This window comes from Panthera pardus, unplaced genomic scaffold (assembly GCF_024362965.1).
Source record: "Panthera pardus isolate Hobbes unplaced genomic scaffold, ASM2436296v1 HiC_scaffold_13, whole genome shotgun sequence".
Lineage (NCBI taxonomy): Eukaryota > Metazoa > Chordata > Mammalia > Carnivora > Felidae > Panthera > Panthera pardus.
The window spans coordinates 143,715,042-143,731,630 of NW_026526688.1; the positions used below are offsets into that span (position 1 = coordinate 143,715,042).

At 40.3% G+C, this 16,589-nt stretch overlaps 1 protein-coding gene across 2 annotated transcripts in view; it reads right to left on the reverse strand.

The window, feature by feature from the left end:
* Positions 1 to 9,309: 9,309 nt before the first annotated feature.
* The window catches only part of USO1 (USO1 vesicle transport factor), a 93,832-nt gene continuing 86,552 nt past the window's right edge, over positions 9,310 to 16,589 (reverse strand). For both annotated transcript variants that reach the window (XM_019467319.2, XM_019467327.2), the window contains 4 exons: positions 14,378 to 14,476; positions 12,264 to 12,371; positions 11,081 to 11,296; positions 9,310 to 10,356 (listed from right to left, as the gene is read on the reverse strand). In XM_019467319.2, coding sequence (XP_019322864.2) covers positions 10,267 to 10,356; positions 11,081 to 11,296; positions 12,264 to 12,371; positions 14,378 to 14,476 — 513 coding nt within the window. In that variant the 3' untranslated portion in view covers positions 9,310 to 10,266. The remainder of the gene's footprint in view (positions 10,357 to 11,080; positions 11,297 to 12,263; positions 12,372 to 14,377; positions 14,477 to 16,589) is intronic.

The window sequence follows — 16,589 nt, forward strand, 5'->3', positions numbered from 1 at the left end:
CAAGCATTGATCTAGGCGTTGGGACTCAATGATGAAGACCATTTTCTTGTCTTCATGGCGCTTAACACTGATTCTTATAAAGTCAGCAGCACACATGTGTAGACGATGGTTAGTGTTGGGAGGTGAATAAAACAGCCTGATAGGCTGGAGGCTGTCAAGGTGATGGATGTCAGGGCTGCCCTCCAATCCCTGCCATGTTCCCACTCTCCCTCCACCCCCACCCCTGCTTCTACCTCATTCTACTCTGCAGATGAACTTCACTTCCCTGATGCCTATCTGGTGAAGGTCCCTGCTCCACAGTCCTTTAGTTCACACCTTCCTGCTTTAAGAAGCTGAAAAAGAATATAAACACAACTTCCTGGATGGGAGAATTTGGCCCATCTTGGGTCAGGGTTGCAATCTCTAGTCCAATCAACTAAAGCCAAGACAGAAACATTTAGAAAAGGAAAGATAAAGTTTATTTACAAAGAGTGCAAGAGAACAGGCTTCAGAACAGACTTCCCAAATTAAAACAAAAACAAACAAACAAAAATCCCACACAAGTATTTAAAGGAAAAAAAAAAACCCCTCAAATTACCAAGGTTATGACAATTATATTAGTCTGCTCATGGTGAGGAAACAGTGACTTTTCCACATGATTATAATTTTCTCAAAGGTCATGATATGTCTTTAGATACCAGCATAAACAGAGAGAATGTTATTTTGGCTAGGAAGTCCAGGTTTACAGGAAATCTTCAAGGCTTTATTATTTCGGAGATCAGAGCGAGTGAGGGTGACTCCAATCCTTTTGGTTTATCTCAGGGTGCAAAGCTTTGTCCTGAATTTCATACGTGAAGTGCTCAGTAATACTGGAAGCAGCTTCGGCTTCTGCTTTTGCTTCTACAATTCACAAGCTACAAACATAGTAACCAGGACCCATCCCCACCTAAAGGAGGCAGTTAAGTGGGTTGCTCTGAACTGGACCAAATTCCAAAAGAAAATGGTCACTGCTGCCTGAACATGCCAATCCTGGTTAAGCCTAATTACATAGCCGTAGGAATCTACACTGCAGACTCCTGGGTCTTCACATTTGACCAGTAATTTCTTTAAAAAAAAATTTTTTTTTTAAATGTTTATTCATTTGAAGAGGCAGACCATGAGCGGGGGAAGGGGCAGAGAGAGAGGGAGACACAGAATCTGAAGCAGGCTCCAGCCTCCCAGCTGTTAGCACAGAGCCCGATGTGGGGCTTGAGCCCATGCATCGTGAGATCACATGACCTGAGCCAAAGTCGGGTGAGATCATGACCTGAGCTGAAGTCGGGCGATTAACTGACTGAGCCACCCGGGCGCCCCAACCAGTAATTTCTATAAAGCGGTTTCATGCCTACTCATACAGCCAATCCTCAAAACCCTGCGAGAAAAGAATGTTAGCTAAAACTTATTAGGCACTTCCTATATGTGCCATGCAATTATTCAGCATGTATGTACTAAGTGTCAGACACTGTTCTGACACCTTCACATATATTAACTAGGAATTAATTTAATTCCTGCAACATTCCTATGAACATAAGGTACAGTTATTATCCCTATTTTATAGGTAATGAAGCTGAGGCACACAAGGTTAAGTAATTTGCACCAGATCACATAGCTTGAATGTGGTGCCGTTAGAATCTGATCCCAGTTAACTCCAGAATCTATGCTGTTTTTTTTTTTTTTTTTAAGTAATCTCTACACCCAACATGGGGCTTGAACTCATGACGCCAAGCTCAAGAGTTGCATGCTCTACTGACTGAGCCAGCCATGCACCCCTGGAGTCTATTCTTTTAATCACTGTCTTACACAGATTCTCTAGAAATAAGTGTTATTCCAATTTTACAGATGAAGAAATAATACTGAAAAATTAAGTGACTTTCTCAATGTTACTAATAGAATGAGTGGAGATTTTAAATCAATGCTTCCAGGTGTGCCTGGGTGGCTCAGTCGGTTGAGTGTCCGACTTCGGCTCGGGTCATGATCTCACCGTTTGTGAGTTCGAGCCCTGCGTCGGGCTCTGTGCTGACAGCTCAGAGCCTGGAGCCTGCTTCGGATTCTGTGTCTCCCTCTCTCTCTGCCCCTCCCTGACTCATGCTGTCTCTCTGTCTCAGAAATAAACATTAAAAATAAATAAATGCTTCCAAAATGAGCACTTCACGTGTCTTTTGACTTCAAGCCAGGTTTCTTTCAATAACAACAGCAGCAGCAATAAGTTAAACAGTTATGGAGGACTTATGATGTGCCATGCACTGTTCTAAACAAGTTACATACATTAAGGAGTGTAATCCACAGCTCTATGGCCTAGATGCTGTTATTATTCCCATTTTACAGTAGAAGAAATGGAGGCACAGAGAGGATAAATAACTTCCCCAGGGCCACAGAACTGGAAAGTGGCAGAGTCCGGATTCAAACTCAGGCAGTCTGTCTCCAAAATCTAGACTCTGGGAGGTAATTAGTGTTGGATGCAGTCACGATGGGGGGACCCACTGATGGAATGAATGTTCTTAAAAGAGACACCAGAGAGCTTCTCTCTCTCCCCCTCCAGGTGCAGAAGAGGTCATGAGCACACAGCAAGATGGCAGCTTTCTAGAAGCCAAGAGGAGGCCTCAGAAGGAAACCTACCTCTCCTGCAACTTTGTCTGATTTCCCTGTTTCCAGAAATGAGAAATTAAATTCTATTGCTTAAGCCATTTAGTCTCTGGTATTGTTATGGTAGCCTGAGCTGATTAAAACGTGCTGAAATTAAATAGTGTAGGAGCAAGGGTTTGGATTTAGGTCTGCCTATCCTTTCTACTACAAGTATCTATATTAAATGTATAGGGTAAATGGGAGAACAACTTAACATCACCAGCTGGGGAACACAATGTTTCTAATGAACTCAGTCTGCAGGTGAACAAATGCTTGTTAAGAAAGAACCAATAAATAAAAAGTAAGTTGTTTAGGAAGACACTGATGTAATGAGTTTTTTACCAATCTTCAGACATTGGTACTGTTACAGTGCTTTACACATGGTAGGTAATCACCAAAAATATATTAAACAAAAATTATTTTGGGGTGCCTGGATGGCTCAGTTGGTTGATCGCCTGACTTTGGCTCAGGTCACGATCTCACAGCTCGTGGGTTTGAGCCCTGTGTCAGGCTCCGTGCTGACGGCTGAGAGCCTGGAGCCTGCTTCAGATTCTGTCTCTCTCTCTCTCTCTCTGCCCCTCCCCTGCTCATGCTCCCTCTCTCTCTCTCTCTCTCAAAAATAAATAAAAATTAAAAAAAATTTTAAATTAAACAATTTCATAGAAGTATGAAAATTAGAAAAATGAAAGTTGAGTTTAGTGCTTGGTTACATATCTGGTGATATAATTCATGTCTAACATGAAAGTCAACTTCTAAGTAGGACTTTCTGATATCAATCCCTGTCTCAGCAAACAGCTACTGAGACCTGAGAGAAGATTCTATTTTATCCTGTGCATATGCACACAGAAGATACAACTGGTTACCTACCCAATATCCTTTCACTGCTAGTCCCGGCCCCGAGCCTTCCTTCTTAACTCATAACTTTAATTTTGTCTAAGTATTGTGTGCCCCCACAAAGCTGTGTGCTCTAAGAGGTGCTACCCAGTCACTCACCATACCCTAGGGGCAAATCGCGATTAGCTAAGACAATCTCTGTGGCCTTTTTCCCTTTGATGCTAACTGGTTTGCCAGTAAATGGGTCTGCCAGCCAATTCTGGCCATGAGACAGGAAGATACAAACTGAGTTAAGGATCTGAATACCAATTCTGCTTTAAATGCCATTCTGCTCCACATCAGTCATTGTCATAGGTTTCGACTGTCAAACTCATAAGTTACCTTAGGCTTTATTCTAATACTTCATTTTTTGACTTTACAGAGGGATACAAACAGGAAGACAACTGCACAGTAAGGCTCAGGGACTATCCAAGTGTTCAGCTACTCATATACAACTGCTAAGGAAGTTCAAGGTGCATAGGTTCACTTGACTGATTATCTGGGTCCCAATTTACCACTCGTCCTGTGCAGGTACAGTTCTGCAGACTGGGATTTCACAGCAAACAAGGCAGCCAGCAGTCAGCACAGAGCATTGCTCTCTAGCTTAACTTGGTAGTTGTGAAGGAAATAGTGCTGTGAGAAGGCAGATCCAAGGTCACTCTCCCAGGTAGGCTTAAATCAGTTCTGAGACCCAGACCCTTACAGGACATTGCATGGAGGCTTCAAAGGAAAGGTTTCCAGGCTATTAAGAGACGCAGAAGAAGATAAAGTCTTATTCCTCTGGGCATTTTTGTGTCTGAAGTTGATGCTCAGAACTACATTTTCCTGGTCCATTTAGTTTCCCAAGCTCCACTCTAAGACATCTCTTTTCCCAATTCCTCCACTTTACTCAAACCTCTTCCACTGTTATTTCCAATTGATTTCTTGCTTCCTATTTAGCTGAGAAGACAGAAGCAATCAGAAGAGAGCTTTTACACATCCCCAGCACCTACCAAACATTACTTTTTTTTTTACCCACCCATCGTCCACCTCCCCTCTTCTTACAATGGAAATATTGTCCACACTCCATTGCAAGGCCACCCCCTCCACTTATGCTTCAGACTCTGTCCCCACTCATCCATTCAAGGACATCACTGTAGCAACTGTAAACCCTCCCATTCTCTGGTTACTTCCATCAGCATACAGCCTTTAGTATTTTCTATTTTAAAAAGTCTCCCTCACTTGATCCTAAACCCTAGTGCAGCTATGGCCCATTTCTCTACTGCCCATTGTTATCAATACTTCCCAAGAGTTTTCTAGGTCTGTTGTCTCCAACTCTTCTAGTCTTTTCTAATTGAGTTTCCTATTACTTGTAACCCAAGCCACCTTAAATATTATAACTTCATACACTCAGTAAATTATTTTTCCATTGAATAATGGTAGTTACTATGACTCAAGATTATTAAATTGGGAGAGAAGAGTCCTTCAATGAGAAATCCATTGAAATAGCAATGGATGGAATAAACTTCAAATATGATTAAACGGATTAAACAAACACATCCAAACTTGAATAGAGCAAACACTTGAGAAGAGCCAAGGACTGAATAATGGCAAAATGGAAGAAAATGGACAGAAATGAGAACTTCTTAGGCATTAAAACCAAAGTTGAGAGGCAGGTATTAAGGATGAGTCTGAAATTTCATTTGTACAATCAGGTCAAAGGATGGTGCTGTTCACCTGGGATGAGCCTACAAGAGGACCAGATTTGGGGAAAGGAGGAACGTGGATTTGGTTTTTAATATGTTGGGTTTGAGGTGTTCTTGTAATACCAGTCAAAGACAGTAAAGCCCAGAGAAGAGAATTGGCCTGAAGACACACATACGTGATACAAACATCTGAACTGTGGTTGGTAGCTTCATACTGTTATATCACTGACCAATGTGATCGTTACTCTGATCTATTTTGTCCATTTGCAAAGATCCCAGCCTGGAATTAAATAAGATAGGGTTTCATACAAACATCTGCTATCAAATTTACTACCCCCTTCCAAAGGTAGCGCCCCTCCCACCTTATTCTGAGAATATTTGACAGATTAAGAATTAAGGTTCAAGAAGGTAAAAGTATGTGGCATCCCATAAGCTCCACCTCCCATTCATTCCTTTGTTTAATTCCTTCCCACACACGGGCAGGACCTGACTTGCCTTTAGCCAATAGAATATGCCAAAGTAATGGATGCTGCTCTGTGATTACAGTATTTTGTATTGAGACTCAGCCTGGCCACCTGACTGGAGCTACAGATTCCCCTTGCTGGTCTGATAAAGTTAAGTGAGCATGCTGAAGGATCCCATGAGGCAAGGAACTACGAGTGACCATTAGTTGTTGAGGGAAGACTCTAGCCAACTGCCCAGCAAGAAACTGAAGCCATCAGTTCTAAAGCTATAAAGACATGAATTCCACCATCAATGTGAATGAGCTTTGGAAGCCGGTTCTCCCCCCTCCCCCCCCCGCCCCCCAGAGGAGCCTGCAGATGAGAACACAGCCTGGCAGAACCCTGATCGCAGCCTTGTGATCCGGAGCAGAGGACCCTGTTAAGCTGTGTCCAGACTCCTGACCCAAAGACTGTGAGATGATGTGAGTAGTTTTTAAGTTGCTAAATTTGTGGTAATTTGTAATGTGGTACAGAAACCTAAGTAATACTTAAGCTTTTATTCAGCGCATCCTACTTTTAAACATGCTGACAGAAAGTGCACCCGAAGGCCACCACAGCAACTAACTGGCATCTGTCTCACCGTCTCTGTGATGAGGAAACAAGCTGTTTGACAGGGGCCGGAGAAGCATGAAATGTCACAGAGAAAGTGAAAAAACTTTAAGTGAGGAGCCACAAAATGGCAAGCTTCACCACTATACATATTTCTCTAGATTTAGAGAATAAATTTGTATATGTATGTACTTATTTATTTATTTGAGTAAATCTAGAATTAAAAGCCAGAACTGGAAAATGAGAAGTAAACCCGATATTAGAAATTCATGTGTTTACACCCTCATAGGTGGAAAAATGTAATTATAGAGTGGTCTTGTGTTGCAGTGAGTGAAATCAAAAGTAGTATGTAATTGTACCAAGGTCAGTGTGTAAAAGTTTTTTCAAGCTAAAACAACTGGTCACAATTGCTTATGGTGTGTATGGAGAAAACCTCTGTCTAGACAAAATTAGTTAATTTGCAGGAAGGGAAACCACATCTTAAGATAGATATATGTGTCACACCTTAATGTTTTCCCTCTGGCTTAATTTGCATTTTGAAAGATTACAGAAAATCCTAAAGTTTCTGAGTTGTAGACAGAAAAATTGGAACCATCACTTCTCTTCAGGGTTTCTGGTAGAGAGGCAAGTCAATAATCCACTAAGGGGGCAATCTGATAAAATAACGTGCATTAAAAAACACACCTTTCAAATGATATCATGCAATTAAAGAATATTTTCGGATACTTATCTTCTATTTGGTTAGCAAGGCAGATTTCTGCATCAACAGAATGTCTCATTAAAGCAGTTCTGAAATGAATTAAGTTTTTATTTTCCAAAAGACAGTAGGAAATCGATTTAAAGCTCACAGATTTCTCAGTTTTCCCTTTAGTTCCAAGGCTCAAATTTGCTCTGGGTTAAGATTACCACACAGTGCACTGAACATTAAAGATTCCTTCCTTACCACTAAAGACTGAGTTGCCCAAAGCCTCAGCTCTTGGCTGCCTTCTCTCTACACTCATCCCCTGCAAGAACTTATCCTGCTGGATGGACTTAAATATCATCCATATGCTATTTTTGCAGTCCTAATGAACTCCAAATTTCTCTATCCATCTGATACAACCCTTCTACTTGTGTAAATCTATCTACTTGTGTGTCTCAGATTTAGCAAGCCTCAGAACACAATTCTGGATCAGCACTCGGAACCGGCTCCTCCAGTGTTCTTGAGCTCAGCAAGAGCCACCACTTTTCTCTGGGGGTTACTCTTGACTTCTCTTACGCCCCTGCTCCCCACACATGCAATTCAACAAGTCCTCTCAGCCCGACCTGTAAAACATATGCCCAATCCTACCGCTTTAGATACCTCCACTCCTACCATGTAGCCTGAACTACATCTGCTCTTGCTTAGACAGGGGCAACGGTCTCCTCCCACAGGCAGTTTGCGACAGAACGTAATCTACGAACCAGAAGTCAGACCTGATCACTCCTCTGGCTTCCCATCAAACTCAGAAGAAAATGCAAACTCCTTTCCGGAAGCCACACAGCACTTGACACTGTCTTAGGTACTTGTTTACTGCCGTTGACTCCTCCATGATGTAAGTTATATGGGAAAGGGACTTCGCCTTATTCACTGCTATATCCCCAGTGCCTGCAGAGGTACCCAGCACGTTACACACTCAAATTCACTGAATGAGTCAATGAATTTTGCTCTAATGGTACAGATTTTTGGTTTTAATGAGCATTATGCGGCCCTTACCTGGCCGCAACAAAACTTTGAAACTTAAGGCTTTGATATTCTATCAGCAGAATTTCAGACTAGTAACTTAAACCTGTCAAATGTGAGTAGTTACTTTAGCTCTTATAGTAACTTTGGGTGATTATTCTTTTCTTTCAGAGGCGCTAGAGGTATACGCCACACTTGAATAAAATTTCAAGCCATCAGGACAAATGTGTGTTGCACTTTATGACAAATGCTCCACTACTGTAGCTCTCTGTACATGGAAACTGTCTTTACTGAGTGGGCTCGCACATGGGCGGGGGAGAGAACATGTGCAAAAGCACAGTTAGAAATGAAAAAGCAGCAAATATCTTTGTGTGATTGTAAAATATACTCAAAGGGAAATTTAGCGAGCAGCGGAGTACAGAGGGGCTTATCCACCTGGCTAAGGGCTGTGACAGTAGACAACTGTGGTCTTTTCTCCATTTTGGAAAGTGTAAAAGAGAGGATGGTGGGAGCGAGGGGTAGAGAGGCAACAACCAGCCTGGAGGCAGACACTTTAGGAGGCTCTAGAAGGAATCCAGGCAAAAAAAACCTGTGGCTACAGTTAGGAAGATATCCCTTTGGGCTCCAGTCTAAACTGCTACGAAGCCTCCACGCATCTTCTCTACTCCGGGCCTGCCTGAATGACTGAATTTTGGTAAACGATCACTGATTTTGCAGAGGTTTCTTTCTGAAGATCTTTGGTATTGTTATCTATAGGAGTCTTATTCATACTCCTGACCTATTTTTCTTTATCCTTGTAACAAAAGCGTAAAATACAGTCATTAACCATTTGTTCATTTCGTGGTGTCAACTTTAGGAAGATTTTATGGTCCAGTAATAGTCATGTGGTTCTCGGATGGCAAGGGGTAAGAAGGACAGTGGGGCCCTCTCAGGTGCTCTGTATCACACAGCCATCTCCCTTTTCAGGACACAGGAAGACACTTCTCCTCTTTCAAAAGTCTGTGCCCCTCAGTGTACTGCTCAAACTATTCCTGAGGTCAGGAGGCAGATGAATCACGTTATCCCCCAACTCTTGCCGTCTTGCCTTTAAGTAAACCTCCTTCTTTAAATGGAAATCATTGCAAAGAACTCCAGTGATCAATTTAGAAATATCCAAACCCTTCTCCAACCTCTTCTGCTTCTGCTTCAATTAGTACCTCCAGTTTTACAGAATCCTCATTAGTTCTGAACATTAAGACTCCTCAGTTATAACGTACTTTTAGTAAGAGAATTCCTCTTACCACTTCCACCTGCTTCAACTTTTATTAAGAATAAAATACTTTCCTCAAAATCTAAAAAAGGGAACCATGACCAGGGATTAAGTGAACATAGTATCTATTTTTATTATGAAACATTAAATTTTGACACATTGCTTCATTTGCTTTTTAAAAATCTATTATCTGACTTAAACCTATTCAGCAAAAATGCCAATAAATTATATAAATCATAGTTTGGGTCTTTTTAAAACTAGGACCATACTATGTTTTATGATAACCAGACAACAATACTAAATCTGAGTTGTATGAGCTGTTATTTTGTAATGTTTTAAAGTTTAGCTTAAAATAAAACCCAACCCAACCCAATGGCATGCTAATACACTGTTGCAAAACGTTCTGAGAAACACCCTCCTCATCTGTGAGTGTCCTTCGGTGTATCCCCTGAAAAACAATACAGAGTGCAGCCATATCAGGTGTCAAGGCACTCATTCTAAACGGTCCTATCCTGCCCATCTTAGGAGTCACACTGGATGGAGGGCTGACGATCTATATTATGCCCCAGCCCATGCTATCTTGCCTTTCAGTAAATCCATTTCTTTAAAGGGAAATCATTACCTAAGAAGCCCAATGCTGAATTTAGAAACAATGATTCCAATACACATTAAATCAAATGTGTTAGTACTTAAAGTCACGTATTCTGAAAAGTGAAAATAATAGACTAATACAGAACATAGGTAAACAACCAATAAACTAAGGCAAATAGCACTGCCACCACATGCTTTAAAATGGTGTATTTTTAGTGTCTGAAGCTCTTCGCAAATTATCATTCGGAACAATTCAGATGAATTTCAATAAAAGATGTGTGTTCTGCAGGAAGTTAGTTTTAGGGTGTTCAACATGGGTGGCATCATTAAAAAATACATCAATAGTCTTATTAGTGAGTATTTGCCATTTGGGTTTCTAAATCTTTATTTTCTGTGGAGGCAAACCAAAGCACTGTCTTAAGACTCCATCTTCAAAGTTACAATATAGTCTCTACCATTCCTAGAGATTTAAAGCTAGATAGGACCCTGGTCCTTGCCATTATCTTCATCTTCGTCTTCCTCATCATCCTGGTCTCCGGATTCAAGTTCATCCTCTTCTTCAACCTAAAGGGAATATGTACATTTGAACACTGTTAAGATTTGTTCACTTCATTTTCAACATGTAATGACACGTACCACTTGATAAATTCTTTATTCCAGTAACTGTAACAGATTACAAGCCATCTGATTTCCTTGATGATGATAATATGAGAGGAGATATACAGCTTAACAGGTCATACCTGTCTACACACAAATCTGGACCAAACATGACAAAAGAGAATGGCACATCTGGATAATGAGAGTCTTATGACCACAGGACCAAATCAATTCATTACTAGGCTCAAAGCCCAAAAGAGAGCCAGTTAACAAATACTGGAAACTGTGCCTGTATGGTTTACATCAATTCACTGAACACCATGAAAGCAATGCACATGATACCTCATTCGTGTACCTACATATTTACGCCTGTAATAATGGATATCTAGGCACAACACTTCCATGCTACAGTACAATTTTTAAAAATATAGGGGCACCTAGGTGGCACAGTCAGTTAAGCATCCGACTATTGATTTCGGCTCAGGTCATGATCTCACAGTTTGTGAGTTCAAGCCCTGCATCAGGCTCTGTGCTGATAGTGTGGCGCCTGCTTGGGGATTCTGTCTCTCCTCTCTGCCCTTCCCCTGCTTGTACATGGTCTCTCTCTCTCTCTCAGAATAAACTTAAAAAAACACATACATATATACATATGTATGTACAGATATAATTTTTGGAAAGATTTCAATCTTACCGGGTGACCAAGTTCCTTGAGTTTATTCTTTAATGAAAATATTTTCTGATCCTGATCAGCCAACAGCACCAACAGATCATCTTGCTCTTTTTTAGAATCTGTAACATCCACCTCAAGTTTGTTTTTCTCATTTTGTAAAATGGCAATGGTGCTGTTAGATGCATCCAGCTGCTCTTTAATAGCAGCTCTTTCCTCAGACAAAGCTTTAATTTCATTCTGGGAAAAGAAAGGTGAAAATCAACTGATCTAAGATTAGCATTCATTCTCACAGGATTTTTAACAAATAGGCTCATTCTTTTTCTTTTTTTAGGTTCATTCTTTCTGTGATGATCTGAGGAGTTTGGCGGTGGAGGTTTTAGGAATAGAACACACACACACACACTCATCCAGTAACAAGAGAATTTATGTTAGGCTATATACATCAAAGATGGTTATTATGAAAAGATACAGTTTAATATCCAAAAACTAGTTTTAATGAGCTATTTTTCAAAAATCCTAAGAGATAATACCATTGCAGATAACTGTAAGAATAAAGACACAAAACATTTTACAGCAGAGGCCTGATCAGCATCAGAAATTAGAACTCGGGTTAAAATTTTTTTTAGCCCAACTTCATGCATACAATCTACAGCTTAAAGATAAAGTAATTTGATCACTATCCAAAAGGCACAATCACACATTACCTTCCCTTTTGCATTTTTTTATATGAATAAAAAATTCCCTTTTAGTTTTATTATTTCTACCTCATTCCTCTCTTTATGTTATTTATTCTGATTTCTCTGTCACACTAAATAGGCTGGCAGGATTTAATGTGCCCGTGTCCTTAGCTTGAAGAGAAGCCCACATGTGGCTTGGGTTTTAGCCCAAGCTGTGCTCTTTATTTCTTATTGTGATTAGACATTGACAAGAAAACTAAACTTTAAATGATTTCCACTTTCAAAGTACATCATATACAGTCTTACTTTATATATATGATGTCATCATTTGAAATGGCATTTAAAAAGGCTTCACTTGTGCCATCTTTACTCATCCAAATAGCAATGGCCATGCTGTGAGATAAAATTATACCCCATTAGCTTTCCTCATAAATCGAAGAATTGGGGACGTTAAATGAAATACAATCAAATTTCCTGGAGTCATTTCCTAGAATACGCAACAAGCAAGAGTTTCACCAAAAAGCAACCTTTAATTCTTTCGTTTCCTGTAATAATGCTGATAGTCTTCCTTCCACGTCCGTCGTCTTTGCAGCTGCTACAGCTTCACTCTCTCCTGGTACAGAGGCTGGTTTTGCCTGAAGGTAGAAATTGGCGGGGGGGGGGGGGGGGGGAGTTCCTTTAAAGTTACAGGCAACAGGCAATTCCAAAGGTTATTGAATTTTCTCACTATTTGGAAACTATGCCCAATAGCAGAAATACAATTCCTGTACTGCAGAACTGTAGAATTCCTTATGTATACTGACACGCACTGAAGCGCCCTCCCCGGAAAGACGGGCAGTCCCTACAGCAGAGCAGGAGGCTGGGTCAGGATCGGGTGCAGCATTGGACCTCCATGGAGCATGATGAGAGCTGGGTTAAGCAGCCTCAAGGTCAGACTACAGCTATAACATAGCATTTAATAGGCAGAGAAAAATTTTCAAAGCCCTTTCCTCAGGAAATTTCTAGAACTTAAGTCCACATTATCTTCTCAGAGAGACAGGTGAGGAAAGAGAGCTAAATGACATAAATTGATAAAATGCTAAGATTTTCTTAAGTGCTAATAGGAAGTGTTCTTAAATCATAATGTTTTTTTTTTTAGTGTTTATTTATTTATTTTTGAGAGGTAGAGCAGGGGTCGGGGCAGAGAGAGAATCCCAAGCAGGCTCTGTGCTGTGGGGCTGTCACCCATGAACCATGAGATCATGACTCACGACCTGAGCCTAAATCAAGAGTCGGATGCTTAACCAACTGAGCCACCCAGGCGCCCCATTAAATGATAGTTTTCTAATCTTTCGCCACCTTTTTTTTTTTTTTTTTTTTTTAAGTACTGGGAAGGAGGGTGCTGATGTAACAAATACCTGAAAAATGTGGAAGGGTCTTCAGAACTGGTAGCAGCTAGAAGAGTTTTGAGATGCATGTCAGATAAAGCCTAAACTGCCCCAAAGAGACTGTCACTAGAAATATGGACATTAAGGGCAATTCTGGTGAGGGCTCAGAAAGAAAGGGGAGCTAGAGAGAAAGCTTCTATGGCCTTGGAGAAAACATCATTGTGAAGAGAATATTGGTAGAAATACGGATGGAAAGGTTGTTTGCCTGAGATGGAAATGAAGAACATGTTACTGGAAAGTAGAAGAAAGAGATCCTTGTTATAAAGTGTCAAAGAAACTGGCTGAATTATGTTTTAGTGCTTTGTAGAAAGTAGAATTTGTAAGTGATGAACTTGGATATTTCATGGAGATTTCTAAGCAAAGTGTTAAAGAAAGGCATGGCCTGGTTTCTCCTTGCTGCTTACAATAAAATGTGACAGGAGATACATTTTTTTTTTAATCTTAGAGAATATGCAAGCAGGGGAGAGGGGCAGTGGGGTGGGGCGGGGGGGGGGGAGAGAGGGGGGGGGGGGAGAGAGAGAGAGAGAGAGAGAGAGAGAGAGAGAGAACGAGCCTGACATGGGGCTTGATCCCACAATTCTGGGATCATGGTCTGAGCCCAAATCAAGAGTCAATTGACTAAGCCACCCAGGCTCCCTGAGATACATTTCAGAAGGAACTGTTAAGCAAAAGGGATCAGAACATGAAGATTTAGAAAATAGCCTATCCCTATTGTAATAAATGACAAAGTGTGTTGTGCTGAAATATCAAGGATGTGGCTGGACTCCCATTTGTAAAGAAGTTACTTTTGTGACTCATGGACGCAATCAACCATTTGAGTAGAAGCTGAAATAGAGATGCGATTATCTAGGAAAGATCCAGAGGGCCTTCTTATCCAATGGCTTGGATCCCTGTGTATTGCATGGGGTTTTTAAGAATTTTATACCAGCAGAAAACCTGTCAGCTTGGACTGAAGGGGACACAGATGGGATAAAATATAAAATACCAGCAAAATGAACCATCAAATAATGGATCATACTGATATGGTGAGTCTGACTCTAATATGGCTGTCACCATGGCCAAGAAGCTTATGTGACCAGAACTCTGGCTAGTAAGCAACCTAAAAGGGAAGGTGCAGTCTGACACATTTGCTTCTTTTACATAGTGGCTGAGAAATAACATCCTAACCTTGTGTTAACTATTTTTCAGGGAAAAAAAAGTAATAATTAACTCACAAACGTTTCTGTTTTCTGTAACAGCTCCTGCTTTTCTGTCTGCAGTTTGGTGATCTCCACAGATTGTGAGTTTAACTGAGACTTTAATGTTGCCAGTTCCTAAGAGACAAAAATAGTTGAGTTGTAACATTAAATAGCATTAATTGCATCAAGGAAATATCTAGTTACAGGAAGAAATTTAAAATTATTTCCTTTCTTGACCTTTCTAAAATCACAACTTCCAAGTTTGAAAATCTAATTCTAAAAAACCATTCCTGAACTTTGGCGTCAAGCTAGAGAATTAAGCAAGTTTGTGATACATATTCACCTCTGACTTCTCCTGAGAGTCCATGTAAAAAATCACAAAGTAGGGGATGAAGGGAAAGAGGAAGGAAGGGAGGGAGGAAGGAAGGATGGATAAAAGGAAGAGAGAGAGGGAGGGAGAAACCCACAAGGTGAAAGAGAATGAAAGAAAAAAGAGCAATAAAATTGAGGAATTTCAGTAAACAAATGACAGCGGTAACTGAGACAGCACACCTGAGAAAGACAACTTAACTGACACTTGAGAAAGCCCAGCTGCTACCTGACTTACAAGGCACAACTGTTAAAGGCTTGGGAACTGGTACCATCAGATATCTCTGAAAGTGTGGGTAAAAATGGGGTCAAAACCAGCAGGGCTGGTTGAGGCGTGCCTGGGTGGCTCACTTTGGTTGAGTGTCCAACTTTGGCTCCGGTCGTGACATAGAGGTTCTCGAGTTTGAGCCCCGCGTCGGGTTCTGTGCTGACAGCTTGGAGCCTGAAGCCTGCTTTGGATTCAGTGTCTCCCTCTCTCTCTGCCCTTCCCCTGTGCTCTCTCTCTCAAAAAATGAATAGACATTAAAAACAAAACAAAAAACAAAAAACCAAACAGCAGGACTGGTTCAAAGTCTGCTTAGGAAGACCACCAGATCCCTGTCCCAATCTCATGTATCAAGCAACTGTTCTTCTCTTGGCCAAAGACTGGGGTTTATTATTTGCAAAGGGAAAATAGGATATTTTTAGACCCCAGACCACAAAAGATAGATGAAAGAAGTCAGTACTGTAGTGAAAAGGAGGGAATTAATTCAAAGTTTACATGTCATTAATAATGAAATTCCCAACTTTCTTGCCCTCTCCCCACCAGAAATGCACAGGGAAAGAAAGGCGATTATAACCATGGTTCTCAATGAAGGGAATCCCCCTCACAATATTTGGCAACACCTGTAGACGTTGGGTAAGTGGTGGGATGCTGTCATGTAAAAAGCTAATTTATTCTCTTAAACCTTTCTATCATGTACATATGTGGCTTTCCTTGGATTTTTTTTTTTTTCAGTTAAATGAGTTACATAGACACTAAGATTATGGACAATTTTAGTTTTCTTTTTATACAGTATTTTACTATGTAAGAAACAAAACTGTCAAAAAAAGAAACAAAACTATAATTTAAAATATATCTTTTAAAAATATGTATCCTTTTTAACAATGTAAAATTGAAAAAGAAAATAAATTGCAGAAAGGGGGTGCCTGGGTGGCTCAGTCGGTTAAGTGTCCAACTCTTGATTTTGGCTCAGGTCATGGTCTCATGGTTCGTGAAATTGAACCCCATGTCAGGCTCTGTGCCAACAACGCACAGAAATATCTAGCTAAAGTTTCACTGGGAAACACAAAGAGTAAAAATTTTTACTTGGGATTTATAAACTAAGATCATTTATTAATAACTAATTCCCTTTAATTTTAATATAGCTCTAGTGTAGGTAGACTTAATAAAACCCAAACAGTATATTAATTTTCCTCACAAGAATAAAACACTGTGGACAAATATTGTAAATATTGTAAATCCTTAATGACAAATTATTATTATTATTTTTAAAGCCTGACTGTAGAATCTACTCTGGGGTACATGGATTTTATCAAAATATGACACAGTTTCTCTGTGTACGGTCACTCCTCTCTTGGATCAGCCATGTCAGTGGGCTAGGACCAGATGACTAGAAGAGGAGAAGGAAGTGAATTTAGGTTGTCTGGGCCGTTGACTTCTTCCTTTAGTATTACTTTTTGTTTTTTAAAAGAAACAAACATACATTCTTTTTATAAGAAAGGAAGGAAGAAGGGTAGGATAGAATAAAAAAGAGGAAAGAAAGAAAAATTTAAAAGGAAAAAACTCAACTTGTTTAGGGATAGTATACTAAGGAGCAATCTGATACTTTTCTAGACT